The 15,391-nt window shown below is 38.5% G+C and overlaps 1 protein-coding gene across 2 annotated transcripts in view; it reads right to left on the reverse strand.

The window, feature by feature from the left end:
* LOC110083896 (bifunctional heparan sulfate N-deacetylase/N-sulfotransferase 4) overlaps positions 1-15,391 on the reverse strand; it is a 138,951-nt gene that overhangs the window by 46,833 nt on the left and 76,727 nt on the right. For both annotated transcript variants that reach the window (XM_078376627.1, XM_078376626.1), the window contains one exon: positions 15,044-15,172. In XM_078376627.1, the coding sequence (XP_078232753.1) occupies positions 15,044-15,172 (129 nt within the window). The remainder of the gene's footprint in view (positions 1-15,043; positions 15,173-15,391) is intronic.

Raw genomic sequence — 15,391 nt, forward strand, 5'->3', positions numbered from 1 at the left:
ATACTTCATTTGTGTGTGTCTCTCTCTCTTCTAGAGATCTATTAAAGAAGCACAGGAGTGCACCTTTACTTAAGAGAGTCATTTGTTTTTCACAATTAAAAGTCTCCATGGTGAGGAGCACTCTGACAGCTGTTGTTAGGGGGAGTTATAATTGTATGTGCCCTCACAGGACCTGCACTTATTCAAGACAAAGGAACAGACAGAGATGGAAGGTCTGGAAGGACCTGGGGCATTTTTTAAAAAGGGTCCCATGAGAGCAAAAATAATCCTGAAATGGAAGGGAAGTAGGAGGGATTGGTTTGAGACTCAAATAGCATCATATGGATCTATTAAACTAATCCAAATCAATGGAGCAAATACAACATGCAGATAGACTCTTGGTCTTCCAGGGGAATTCCACTAGCAATACAGTAAGGTTCTGATGCTTCATAAAGCAATACAGTACCAGGACAAAGTGGGATATGCTGTTCCCAGGCACTCCATCCTTCCCCATCTGGATCTGAAAGATCAAGTGAAGTGTGAGTGCATAGAGAGTAAGATGCAGGCAAGCATAATTTGTGATATTGCACAACATCATTCCTCATCTCAGAGCACATTTGTTAAGTCATAAGTCTTGACTTTCAATTTCCTGGTTTTGTGGAGCTTGAGTTGACATTTGATAGCCTTAATTTTGGTCCTACCTGGGCAGATCTTTTGATAACTGAATGTAGCAATAAATCAGTTCTTTTAATCAGATGACTCTTTAAAAATAGAGCAAGTTTTTTAAACTAAAAAAACCCTATTGGAAAAGAAGAAGTGTGTTAGTGGAAGCTGGAGATAAAGAAAATATATCATGCATTTTCATAACTGTTTTTCTGCCAGGTTGCAATTCTAGCAGTTTTATGAAAAGCTGCCTATTTAGTGTCACACATAGTCCATAAATGATGATTAATTTGTCAAATTTGGTGCACATCTTCAAGCACACAAACCACTGAGTTCATCTTTTTCTCTCTTGGTTTTTCCAATAACAATACTTTCCACATTTTTGCTAAAGGATATAATATACTCACATTGCCCATTTTCCAATTAATACTGAATGCTGAAAAATGCAAAAGTGTTTTGTTCTTGCCCATTATAGCTTCATGTTTGTTAATCAGAAAAAAATGAGCCAGCTTTCTCCTTTTTTGGAATATAACCTTTTAGATTTTCTTCTGACACTTTAATAAATGATCATACAGAGAGTGCTGGACATAACTGATTCCCCTCTGCACTCTTCCTTTGCAACCCTCAAGATGACGCATGGCCATTTATTATTATATCTGTCATCATTTAAGCTACTCAGGACTAATTCTGATGAATGCCTTGGACCTGGATGCAGACCGAGTATTCCATGGAGGAAAATGTTATGAAAAAGAATTTGCAAAGAACGTAAAGTAGATTAAATGAAGAATAGGAAGGCAACTGCTTAGCTGTTTGGGGAACAGCCATTAAATAGTGAATAATCTTTCTTGAGGATTCTGGAAACACGGTACTCAATTTTTGGCTGAATTCTGTCCAGTAGGGAGACAGTTCAGGGGAGCAATGCAGCACTCTGTGAGCAACATGTGGGTTTCACAACTACAAACCCTATTCTTTTCAATGCTGCTAATAGCTTCTGATTATCGACAAGAAGTCAATCAAGTGAGCCATGTTGTTTTGTTATATGCCATAAAGTCACCTCCAACATATGACAACTAGAAATGGGCACAAACTGAAAAATGAACCAGGAAATTTGTGGGAAATCACTGGTTCATTGGTTCGGGTCAGCTGAGGTTCATCAAAACCAGTGAACCTGAACTGACCATGAACTTTTTTTTTTGGTGATTTCATGAACTTTCTGGTTCATTCCTTCCACCCCCACAGTTATGTCCATCTCTAATGATGACCTTATGAATGAATGATCTTCAGAATATCCTGTCCTCAACAACCCTGCTCAACTCTTGTAAACTCAAGTCTGTGACCTCCTTTGGGATCTATCTATCTCTTATTTGGTTTTCCTCTTTTCCTGCTGCCTTCAACTTTTCCTAACGTTATGGTCTTTTCCAGAGAAACCTGGCTTCTCGTGATATGCCCAAAGCAGAAGAGGCTCATTTCATCATTTGTGCCTCCAGAAATAGTTCAGACTTCATTTGCTCTTGGACCCACTTGTCCATCTTTCTGGCAGTCAAGGATAGCTCTTTTCCAATAACATATTTCAAACTAATCATTTCCCCACCCCATCAGCTTTCTTTGCTGTAAAGCTTTCACACCTGTACACAGTAGTAGAAAACACAAGAATGTGGATGGTCTAGGTCTCCAGTGAAACATTCTTATATTTCATTATCTTTTCTCATTCCTTCATTGGTGCCTTACTGAGTCTCACTCTTCTGATCTCTTGTCTGCAGTCTCTTTTTGGATTGATGACTGAACCAAGGTATATAAAATCTTTAACTATTTGAATTTATTAATTGCCAATGTTAAAGTTATGTAATTTTTCTGCAGTCATGTTTTTTTTGTCTTCATAATATTCAACTGCAGTCCTGTTTTGACTCTTTCTTTTTTCACTTTCACTCACTGTTGTTTCCAGTCATTGCTGCTTTCTACCACTAAGATGGTGTCATCTGTGTAACATTATTGATATTTCTCCCATCTACTTTCACTCCTCCTTCATCTGAATCTAGTCTGCCATTTCATATCATATGTTCTACATACAAATTTAACAGATAAGGGGATACAATTTACCCTTGTCTGGCACTTTTGCTTATAGGAAACCATTCTGTCTCTCCATATTATATCTTTATGGTAGATTCTTGTCCACAGTACTGATTATGTATCAGGACAATCAAGTGCTGATGCTTATCCGTTTCACCCAGAACAGCCCATATTTCTCATGATTACTACAGTCAAAGGCTTTGCTGAATTTTATAAAGCATAGACAGATCTTCTGGAATTCTTTGGTGAGCTCCAGTAGCTAATGAATATTTGGAGTATAATCTCAAGTGTCTTGTCCTTGTTCAAATCCAGCTTGAACATCAGGCACTTTTAGCTTCATATAAGATAAAGGCCTTTTTGCAACACTTTCAGCATAACTTTGCTTGGGTGGGAAATTAAAGCAATGGTCCTATAGTTAGTAACATATATACAGTACATATATAGAGAAAGTTAGTAACTTAACTCATATAAGTAGTAACGTATATGAAGTTAATCCATATAAAATTCAAAAATGACTCAATTCGTCAAGCATCTCTGACATCAATGTTTCTTTTCTAGCAATATTTTCTGTGCAGAAAACACAGTAGTCTTATTATTATTATTATTGCCTTATTATTTATTTATTTCCATAGTCAATGCTCCATATTTGGGGAAAGAATGGGATTTTCAGGCAAAAGACCATCACACCAGTACTGTGGAAAATTCATCTTACAATTAATACCTTTCCCTTGCAATTTTGAAATTCACCTACCCTGTTTAGTGTAAAATAAGACCTAACCAGAAAATAAGCCCTATGATTTTTCAGGATGCTCATAATATAAGTCCTACTCCCAAAATAAGTCCTAGTTGCCCTAGTTAAGTGAAACCCTGCCCTCCACCATTGTGCAGCAACCAGAAGATGACTTGACTGCACTTGAATAGATGTAGATTATTGTAAATGACAAAAATAAAACATCTCCTGAAAATAAGCCCTAATGCGTTTTTTGGAGCAAAAATTAATATAAAACTCTGTCTTATTTTCAGGGAAACAAGGCATAAAACGCACAATGTATAATGCAATCTGTAATGTGTATATCCTTGATACAATCATACTACTTAAGAGTGTTTGGTCCATCATGCTTTATTCTCCTTTAAGTACACAATGCAGTTCTACCTACAAACATTTTGTTGGACCAGCTTCATATGTTACATTCCACTTTTTATTATGTCCAAGATTATTTTTACGCATTCCCAGGTATGTTCTGAGAAACAAAGCAAATAAAAAAGACCCATGTTTAAAATTAATGCTAATTTTTATTATGTGGAGAATATGGAGAACATGTTTCCTACAGAAAGCATAACACAACCCTTCTCTACAACTTTTTAATATTCTGTAACAAAATTCTCTTCTGTCTGATGATGAGAAGCAAAAAGGAAACAAGGCAATCTAAGCAGGTTACCTGTGGGAATTACATAATCTAGGTGTAATGACTGGTAATGAACACTAACCTTTTTGATACATAGAAATGTTTGTAATGTATAACATATAAAGTGACCTCGAAAAATAAATCTGTCCCATAGCAATGACAAAGTATTTAGCTTTCCTTGGCTATGAGAGATAGCATCCCTTGTAACTTTATCATATGGATTTTGTCCTTTTCAGCTAGGGCACCATTCATCTCAAAGCAATGTGAAAAGTATTGGGGATAATAATATTGGAAATGACAAAATACAGATACCTGGCCATAGAAATAACTCTCTTGTGAACGAAGCACATTTCAATGGTTCCCACAGTCATCATGGCATTGGGAATAATGCCAAGAATTTAACAAAATACTATTAGCTACAGATCTCTGAAATAAGACCATCAGGGCTGCAAAACGTTGCAATATTAGGAGTAGCATATGTATTACACCAATATTTAATGGATACTTTGGCTTTTTTTGTTTAAAACTTTTATCTGTTATATAATACCATGTCTAGTATTTTCAAATAATAATAATAGAAATATTCTTGATATAGATTAGAGGGAAAATTTATTTGACTGAAGCCAACGACAAATCTTTCATACTTAAATATACCAAAATTCTCCCCAAGGTGTGCTAAAAATTAAATCACACTTCAAATTATTTCTGATCGTTCTAGGTCTTAAGTTCCACAGTTGTTTGGTTTAGAAATTCCGGCTATTTTAAATTTTATTATATTAGCTTTGCTGAGGAAAAGATCAATTCAATTTGCCAATGAGTGAATAGAGATAAATAGGCAATGTCATAAACATTGACATTTGCCTGGCTAATATCCCATACTGCTCATATTGTCAATGTAACAAAATTCTCATGATGTGTCTTTGTTCATCAGCTGCTAAGGATAAACTAGAGTAGTGGTGTCCAACCTTGGCCCTCCAGATGTTCTTGGACTTCAACTCCCAGAAATCCTGGCCAGCAGAGGTGGTGGTGAAGACTTCTGGGAGCTGTAGTCTAAAAACAACTGGAGGGCCAAGGTTGGACACTACTGAACTAGAGCTTGAAAAAGTATGGTGCCTCCAACACACATTTCGAATTGCTGTACACAATGTTGCCATTTGACTTTTCCCCCTCTAGGACAATAGAACATTATTCACCAGTCTCTACATTTCAACACAGTATGTGGGAAAAGAAGAGGGACTGAAGTGTGCTGCCAAACATAATCCCCCTCCTTCGCTGACACTGAGAGGAGGCAGCCAACAATGGAGGCACATATCAAGCATTTGGGGAAACCTGGAATTAGCTCTGGCTAATATAAAAAGGCGTCCAGTCAGTAAGCCCTATTCAGGCTTCCCATGAAGGGAACTGAATACACTGTGTGCAGAAGGGAGCACCTTGACTTTTTCTGGTTGCCGACTTTTGGGAGAACTCTCGCGGACAGAGATGGTGCTCCTCTTTAGCTTTAGCCCTCCACACAGGGAGAGCTAAGATGGAGGTGGTGTGGCTAGAACACTCTATCAACTCATACACTAAGACGAATCATATCTTAAAAGCCTAAAAAGGGCTAAAGTCAGTATTAAAATTCTAAAAATTGCACTTGGTGAGTGTGTTGCAGTGCTTATATTTATGGATATTTCTGACTTCCTGAAAACATGCTCAGAACATTTTTTACTAAATACAGCTATGGAAAATTCATGTAGCCACTATTTTTGAAAAAGAACCATATAAAGCTTGCCAATACTGTGTCAACTCCATCTAGCTCTGCTGTACCCACCCTTAAACAACAACAACAACAACAACAACAACAACAACAACAACAACAACAAAAACAGCTTTCCAAGACCTTAGGCCTGTATCTCTATAACAGTGTTGCTTGTAGCCATGAGCCAAAAGCTAAAGGCACATGCACTCATATTATGACACACTGGGGGAAAACCCAGTAATATCTTAGTAATTAGTATCTTAATGTATAAATATGCTTCACTGGATGTGGGGAAAGGCACAGTAAAGCTTATTGTCCATACCTCCACCCAAATGTCCACCTAGCTTTTCCCCCCTATCTTATCTAATCATTGTGTATAACTGAAGCCTTTCATCATTTAAAAGCCCAGCAGAAGCATCATCTGAAACCCAGAAACCTGACTTATTAGAGACAAGTTATTAGGAAGCACCAATGTAAAATCTTTTCAAAGGAAGAGTATCTGAAACAGGTTAGAGCCACAACTACATGAATAGATAAGCTAAGCAACACTAGTTTTAATTGTTTACTTAACGAAGAGAAGGCCAGGGCAGGACAAAGATGATGCAAAATTAACTACAAACTAGAGGCTTATTGGCTACTAATATGTTCCAGAATGAAATAATAATAATTATGTCAATTTCTGCCCAAAATGGATGTAGCCATTTTGTTTTCTGGCAGTTACAGCATCTTGCAATACTGTCTCTGATCTTTCTAGCTTATTAAGAAGCTAGCCTTGATGGACATAAAGGATGGTTTCAGGACACATAACTCTTCTGTTCTTACGTTGCAAGGGGATAATATTTAGAGGTGTATTTATTAGCTTATCTTCTCTGTTAAACATTTATGAGTCTGTTCTTTATAGTCCATGGAGCAAGGGAGTAAAGGAGATGAACTGGAAAACAGATAGTGTGAGACCTTGTGGACACTGAACACATGTGATATATGGCCCTGTCTCTGAGGAGGCTTTAAATATGCCAGAGCACCTCTCTGCTTGACTGAAGGAAGAGTAGCGGTCAAGAAGCACAGGGCCATTCCCTTTTGTTTTCAAGCTGGTGTGGTGAAAAATTATAGAAAATTGTCCTTGTGTAGTTTCAGTGAAACGATCAGTCTGTGACCCTGTGTTCAGTTGCCCATGCATAATGCCTATTACCATCAAGTGTCTTTTTTTTTTTTCATCTGTGATGTGTGATAGTTGAAATATTTGAAATAAAAGTATTGGAAACTCCATAATGTACAAAAATCAGCTTTCATAATTCTTTTGAATGCATTTGTATCTGACTCTAGCCTAAGCCCGCAGGTTCCTTCCTAGAGCAGACCAATTCAAATCAATGATACTTAAGGGAGTTTGGAGTGCCAGGTGCCATTCATTTTGATGGGTTTACTCTAAGTAATGTTGGATTGAGTCCTCTGTATCTTCATTAATTGGTTAAAAAACCCTTTTAAAAATAATTTCCAAAATTTTGATAATTCACCCCTTGAAAAAATCTTAATGTAAATGTATCCTCACAGAATGACAGAGTGAAATTGTTCATCATTTAAAATCTGGCATAAGGACTTGCTCAGATTTATCAAAGACTTGGCTGAAAAAATTAATTTTGAATTTGCTGTAGAAATTTTTTAAAAATCCTATTCAGTCAGACAAATGGTCCAGCAAATTGACGCACTGTAGTAAATTACTATCTGGCAAATGGAAAATTGTATTCACCCTGTGTTAAATCATGGAGGATGTTTTCCTAACAATCTGTAAACCAGATGTAGACCTAAAATTGACTTAACTGAGACAGGGATGTTAGTGAAGGCAAGACCTGGGTAAATTGTTGAAATACCAAGTTTCTGTTGGACAGCGGAGACAGAAATTGAGAGCTGTAGTGATTTTCACATAGGCAGCATTTTTATTTACACTCCATCTGGGAGATGTCATGCAGAGTTTAACTGGTTATAATAGCAGTTTTGGAAGAACAGATCGTTCACTTGGTCCCCATTTTATAATTTGCACTGCTGATTCTTCAAAATTCTCTTAAGACACAACTATAAATCAAAGCATTACTTCGGGCTTTGAAAACCTATATTCTAAACCATCTAGCCCTGTAATTTTCCAGTGCATGTTGGAGGATGAATGTAAAAGGTATGCCTATTCAATGAACAGCATCACAACTTTTTAAACTCCATTGGGTGCCATGTCTGACTCAGTCAACACATTTGCTTAAAGATAATTGCCCAGTGACCTGTTGATTCAATGTGTAATTTGAAAAGAGGGCTGTTGGATCAATACCTTTATAACTGTGGAACATACTATCCTCTGGTGAAGGAGAATGGAATTTAGCTTTGACAACATCTACAGCTGTATTTCTCTGGGGTATTTCTTCATTCCAAGTGCAATTCTGTCAGTTAAATTATCTACATACATACTGTTCCCCAAGAATAATATATATCATAATATGTGCATACAACTCTAGGTTTCCTTACTCTTAATATACTGTTACTAAAGGAATACATTTTGAAGAGTTATTTATGTGAATAATTGTAGCATTATTTGATATCTGTCTATAAGTTTATCATATTACTATTGTCCACACTGAAGGACTTCTAGATTGGTAAAAATTATTAGCATATACTGTACCTCTCTCCCAATCGCTGTCAGTGTATAAATCAACACTGCTGATATAGGAATTGAATCTTAAGCTACAGACCTGGATCAAAATATTTGGTTTTTTTTTTCCTAAATCATTTTCCGAAATTGAGTCCCGTTAAGTTCTTTGGTGCCTTCACGGACTGCTGCCTTGTCATGGTGAAGGGGCTTGAGTAATTCAGAGAAGCTATGGGTTATGCCGTGCAGGGACACTTGCACTCATTTCACATGCTAGCAAGGTTATGCTCAAAATCCTACAAGGTAGGCTTTGGAACTATGTGGACTGAGAATTCCCAGAAGTACAAGCTGGATTTCAAAGGGGCAGAGGAACTACAGACCAAATTCCTTACATGCATGGAGAAAGCCAGAGAGATCCAGAAAAACATCTACCTCTGCTTCATTGACTACGCAAAAGCCTTTGACTGTGTTGACCACAACAAACTATGGCATGTTCTTAAAGAAATGGGAGTGCCTGACCACCTTATCTATCTCCCAAGAAATCCCTATGTGGGACAGGAAGCAACAGTTAGAACTGGATATGGAACAACTGATTGGTTCAAAATTGGGAAAGGAGTACGACAAGGCTATATATTGTCCCCCTGCTTTTCATGCGAAAGGCTGGACTGGATGAATCCCAAACCAGAATTAAGATTGCTGGAAGAAATATCAACAACCTCAGATATGCAGATGATACCACTCTGATGGCAGAAAGAGAGAAGGAATTAAAGAACCTCGTAATGAAGGTGAAAGAGGAGAGGGGGAAAATGATCTGAAGCTCAACATCCAAACAACTAAGATCATGGTCACTGGTCCCATCACCTCCTGGCAAATAGAAGGGGAAGATATGGAGGCAGTGACAGATTTTACTTTCTTGGGCTCCATGGTCACTGCAGATAGTGACAGCAGCCATGAAATTGAAAGATGTCAGCTTCTTGGGAGAAAAGAGATAGCAAACCTAGAGAGCATCTTAAAAAGCAGACACGCCACCTTGCCAACAAAGGTCCACATAGTCAAAGCTATGGTTTTTCCAGTAGTGATGTATGGAAGTGAGAGCTGGACCATAAAGAAGGCTGACTACCGAAGAATTGATGCTTTTGAATTGCGGTGCTGGAGGAGACTCTTGAGAGTCCCCTGGACTGCAAAGAGAACAACCCTATCAATTCTGAAGAAAATCAACCCTGAGTGTTCACTGGAAGGACAGATCCTGAAGCTGAGGCTCCAATATTTTGGCCATCTCATGAGAAGAGAAGACTCCCTGGAAAAGACCCTGATGTTGGGAAAGTGGGAAGCCAAGAGGAAAAGGGGACAAGAGAGGACGAGATGGATGGACAGTGTCATCAAAGCGACCAACATGAATTTGACCCAACTCCGGGAGGCAGTGGAAGACAGGAGGGCCTGGCATGCTCTGGTCCATGGGGTCACAAGGAGTTGAACCCGACTTAATGATTAAACAACAACAGCAGCAGCAGCAGCAACAACAACAAGAAGTTCTTTGGCTGTTTATTTCACTCGGCCAAAATTGTCTTTCCGCCCACAGCGTGTGCAACTGAGACGCCGTAATATCAATACGTCTATTGGTGAATGGTTAAAATCTCTTGGGCATTAGACACTCTAGATTTATGACACATGCCACAAGAGAACTGTTACTAGGAATTTCTCTTGTTAATTAGACAGAGTTAGTGACTTTATCAAATATCTCTGTCTTTTATTAATAGGTCTATTCTTCCTTCCAGAAATATATGGGAGGCTCCTTCAAATGCCTCAACATTTCTATTGTACTATTTTGAACCAAATCATATCATAAAACACACATATCAAGCAACATTTGCTCTACAACCAGTAGCATGATTTTCTCTACCATCACTGCAAGTGTGAGTTGTATTCTCAGATCTTGAGATGCAATTAATTGATTGGTTAGGAGGACCCACAAGAGGACGGCACTTTTAATTAAAATATGGTGGGTGGAAACGTTTAGACTACAACTCCTGGAATTCTGCAACCAGCATGACCAATGCTACCTGGGTGGTTTTCTGAGTCACAGCTCAAAAACCCCACATTTGCCATTTGCCTGTAATGGAAATATGCAATCCATACTGCCCAAAAGATACATTGCCATGAAAACCTGCTTCTATAAGCCTTTTCCTCTTTTTATCTTGTTGCAACTGCTTCATAAATTAAGATTAAGACACAAAAAATAAGGTGGGGAGACTTAAAGATGCTTTTTAATCATGCATGAGGGGAACTAATTTTTTATAGCAACATTTCAGATAAATCCAGGCACAAATCTAATGCTTTTATATCCATGTATAAGGCTATCTAATCTCAAGCACCCTTCATCTGGTGTCCTGCATTAAAGCTATAGAGAGAAGCAGATAGGGATGTATCCTTATATCCATGTAGAAAATTTTGCTTTTTAGCTCTTTTCAGCATATCTTTTTGGCTACACCTAACAGAACATTTATTCTCCTCAAAGTGCTTGTGTTCTTCCAAGCTAAGCTGCATTTTCCATAATATAACAAAATCAATTTCCTTACATTTTCCCAGCTTCTATATTTTTATGTTGCTTTTTGATCACAATAAAAGTTTTACTTTATAGCTTCATATTAGCTGAGCTAGGATGTTAAGGCACACAAGTAATGCAAATAGTCTCTTTCCTGAATCAAGAAACCTCAACAGTACACTAGATTCTTAAAATTGAAATTGTAGTTTGTTGTATATGATTGGAAACCTGCTCTATAAAACTATCTGTGGGAGTCCACTGGGAGGGGGAGATACTTGGCCCCTGCTTATATTCTAAATTTATTGCTATTTTAATGTATCTAAATAGACACCCTGGTAAGAATCCTACAGAGGGAACACAAAGCTAAAGGACCCAAGCACACACACCCCAGCACTCTGCCTTTCACATCCTTGTCTTGCACTGGTTGTGAGAATGATCATATGACTGGTTGTGAGATTGGTCAAACAACAGGTGGGGTTGCTAGAGTGAAAAAATGCATTATGACTGCCTTTACACACATGATTTTTCTGAACAGAATCTAGCCACTGGCCAGAATCCAACTGGTGTGAGTCCATTGGTGTAAGTGTCAGTGGCAAATTGCTGCTATTTGAGAAGTGAGTGCAGCCACTTGTTTTTGCATGCCAAGTTACATGACTGGGGTGTGACACCAAATGCCTATGGTGATTTCTTAATTAGTGGCAATTTCCTGCTAAGATTTACACCAAAGGACCTATACCTGTGGGCATAAGTAATAGGATTTGGTCCACTGCACTTTACAGAGGGAAAGCATGCTACTGTGCAGTTTTGTCCTCATCCCAAAGCAGGTACAGTGGTACCTCGCAAGACAATGACCCCGCTAAACGACAAATCCTCATAACGGTTGTTGTGGGTTTTTCGGGCTTCTTGGCCGTGTTCTGAAGGTGGTTTTTCCTAACGTTTCGCCAGTCTCTGTGGCCGGCATCTTCAGAGGACAGCAGACTGTGCCAAGAAGCCCAAAAAACCCACAACAACCATTAGATCCCGGCCGTGAAAGTCTTCGCGAAATCCTCATAACGGTGACTTTTTGCGATCGCTATAGCGATTCGCAAAAGTCATTCCAATGGGGGATTTTCGCTGGACGTTGATTAGGTCCGTACTTCGCGAAACATTTGTTCACAAGACAATTATTTTTTCTGCTGATCGTCGGCTTCACAAAATGGCTGCCCTGTGTTTTCCAGACCCATGCTTCGCAGGGCAGCCATTTTTACAGCTGATCAGTGCTCGCAAAATGGCTTTCCTATGGGCTATCTTCACTGGACAACAAGGTATTTTCCCCATTGGAACACATTAAACCGGGTTTCAATGCATTCCAATGGGGGAAAGGTTTTCGCATGAGGACGATTTTGCTAAACAGCGATTTCAATGGGACAAATTATCGTCGTCATGCGGGGCACCACTGTAGTTTTGAGAAGTCTGTATCATGCCATCTGACTGAAGGAGAACTTTAATACAGAAGTCCTAAAAAAGTCTAAGTCTGGTCACGAGGACTTGTACAGGAGAGCCATAGCCTTAAATTCCTGGGAGAAAAAGATAAATAAAGAAAGAAAACAATCTTGTCATTTAATAGCACACTCTTTGCACATATCACTGTTGGCATGCATGGCAATGCCACTGCTTGAAATGCTACATCAGTCAATGGTTCCAGTAAGTTACTGTGTGAAATATGTGAAACACCTACTTTCAGAGTTCAGAACTTTGTAAATTTTAACAAGCAGTAGTTCAGTGAAATCATAAGAAGCTTATGTAGGTGGTGGAGGTACACAGGAAAGGATTAAAATGAAGTGAAGGCATGGTCAAGGAAAGAACATTTTCTAATCATAATGTAGAGACAGTGATAAGCAAGTCTGGAAACTGAATATCTTCTAAATAATAAAAGCAGAGTTAAGAAAGGGCCGTTCTTTTTTTTACACTGAAGTGTAGGTCATATTATACATAACAATTCTTTGATAACATTGCTCTGTATGTCTAAATCTACTCTAAATCTCTTTGAAGTCAAACTATGCTTTACTCCTGAGGTCCAGAAGCCATGACTTTTAATACCTAAGTGTATAAAACTAGACTCCACAACTCTATTTGGGATTTTAAAAACACAACAAAACCCCCAATGACCTACTTTTTTTTTCTTTTCGTGAGGAACTAATTTTTTTCCTTTCCCAGTGGTGCTTCTTTCCCTTTACAATAAAGTTACTGTGCACCGTTAGTCTGGACCAGTAGAAACTAGGCCATCCGGTGGGGCATAAGACCGAGTTCCGTAAGAGAAGAGAAAGCAGTGCAGAAAAAAACAGGGGAAGGGGAAAAAAACAGGCTACAGGTTGCATTGGATTCATGTATCCATATAGCTCATTAGTTGACTTTAGACAGAAATTGAAAAAAATATTTTTTCCCCACCAAGATCATTAAGAAATGTGCATATTTTGGTAACAAAACCAAAACAAATTAACATTATTAGGCACCAGCATTGGTTCGATTAAAACAGCTATGCCGTGTAGCTGTTAAAGATGAGGAAATTCTGAAAAAAGAGGTGGTGAACCTAACTGAGGGCTCAATTTCACCGACAGTAAAACCCACTGTTGTACCAGGTTTTCTTAAAAAAAAAAACAATTTAAATTGTAGCATACACATGAGGTATGTGCACATGTAGAGCACTGTGCCTCGGAAGTGAGTTTTTCTGCTTTCCTGCCAGAAGTTTGTTTATTTGGGGGCTGATGTATAATTGATTCATTGGAATCGATTCCACGTATATGAACACTCCATCCAATTTTTAAAAAAACCCTGCTACCAGAAAGCAGGGATTAAAAGGGAAAAAAAGCAGCAGGCATGCTGGAAAAGCCAGCGCCCACTCCCTTGCTTGTCCACCACTCGGGCACTTGTCCCCATGCCCTCCCACCCTCTTGTCCTCTCACCTCCCTTTAACCCCATACCCTCACTCGCCCACTCCTCCTGTGCCCTCCCACCCTCATCCCTTCCCCTCTCCTCTCCCCCCCATTCCCTTCCATTCTCATCACTGCTGCCCCCATCCTGGCTTAGCAGATGAACTTGATTGGAGGTGGAGACAGTGGCAGCTGTGGCAGTCGTGGTGAGGACATGCACACCATCACAAACATATTAGATACAAGCAAAAGTCCACTTGACTTTAGCCTAAATCCAAAAACCCCAGTCCCCCTCTGTCGATTTATTCTGAAAGTGAAAACAGGCCCTGAACTCCCCTGGAGTTGAACATATAAGGATTAAAAGGCAGATTTTTGAGGGCCAAGCATTGAAAACTATCTGCCTAGTTAGGTAAATATGTGCACTTTGTTTCTACAGTATCACAATTTTTTTAAAAAATGAGTCCTTTCTATTGAATTTATATAAAGCTGTTGAATTTGAACATGTTAACAAAAAATAAACCAAACTTTTTTCACCCATTCTTAATCTTGGCCACATAGTCAACATGTGGCTCATGCCCAACCAGCTTATACCCACCCTAGTCATCAATTCGATTAAAACACAGAGAATCATGACAAGAAAGCATTATTCTAATTCTCCTTTAAACCAACCCCCTGCACACTTCGTTTGGCTTAAGAAAAGAAATAAGAAAAACAAAGGACACAGGGAGAAACAAATGTAAGTTTTCTGATAGTTCAAAGGGATATCCACCCACTTCCTGTTCCCACATAGCAGGATTTCAGCCAGTTTGTAAATTCCCTTTACTCCTGAGCTGATTGGCCATCTTGCTTCAATCCAGACCTCATAAAAATCACTTAAAATCATATTGATTTGGTAAAACCAGCTTCAGCTTTTCCCTAAAGTAAAGCTCTCCATTCACCAATATGATTAAAATGGCTACTATACAGCAATTAATCTGGATGTAGCAGTTTCTTTCACCAAACATATTTTATTCTCAGCTTAGATAGACTTTTTTTTAAAAAAAATCATCATGTTCTTACTTTACACTCACATTTTGTTTTGTTACCATTGTAAAATCAATGAAAGGTACATACTGGGTTAAGAAGGATGGTAAGAAACAGTTCACCTCCTTGGATACTTTTGTCTAATTCTTGAGGCCCTCCAGGATATTCTTTGTAAAAAATTGTATGGGTGAAAAGTCCGCATGTCTGCCGAGGGAGGACCTGAGAAAGAGAAAACAGATCTATAGGGATTGATGTGTGTATGTGTTCTTTTAGTTCCAAGATGCCCCGAGAGCTGAATCTCTTCTGCTTTTAGTCACTGATTTTTTTCCATAAGAAATTTTAGACCGAAACTTGTCTAGCACCATACCAGTAAGTACACCTTGGTACAGTATAGATATTTTTGTATAAAATATGAAAATGTTATGGTTGTAGAAGGGG

This window comes from Pogona vitticeps, chromosome 5, assembly GCF_051106095.1.
Source record: "Pogona vitticeps strain Pit_001003342236 chromosome 5, PviZW2.1, whole genome shotgun sequence".
NCBI classification, from domain to species: domain Eukaryota; kingdom Metazoa; phylum Chordata; class Lepidosauria; order Squamata; family Agamidae; genus Pogona; species Pogona vitticeps.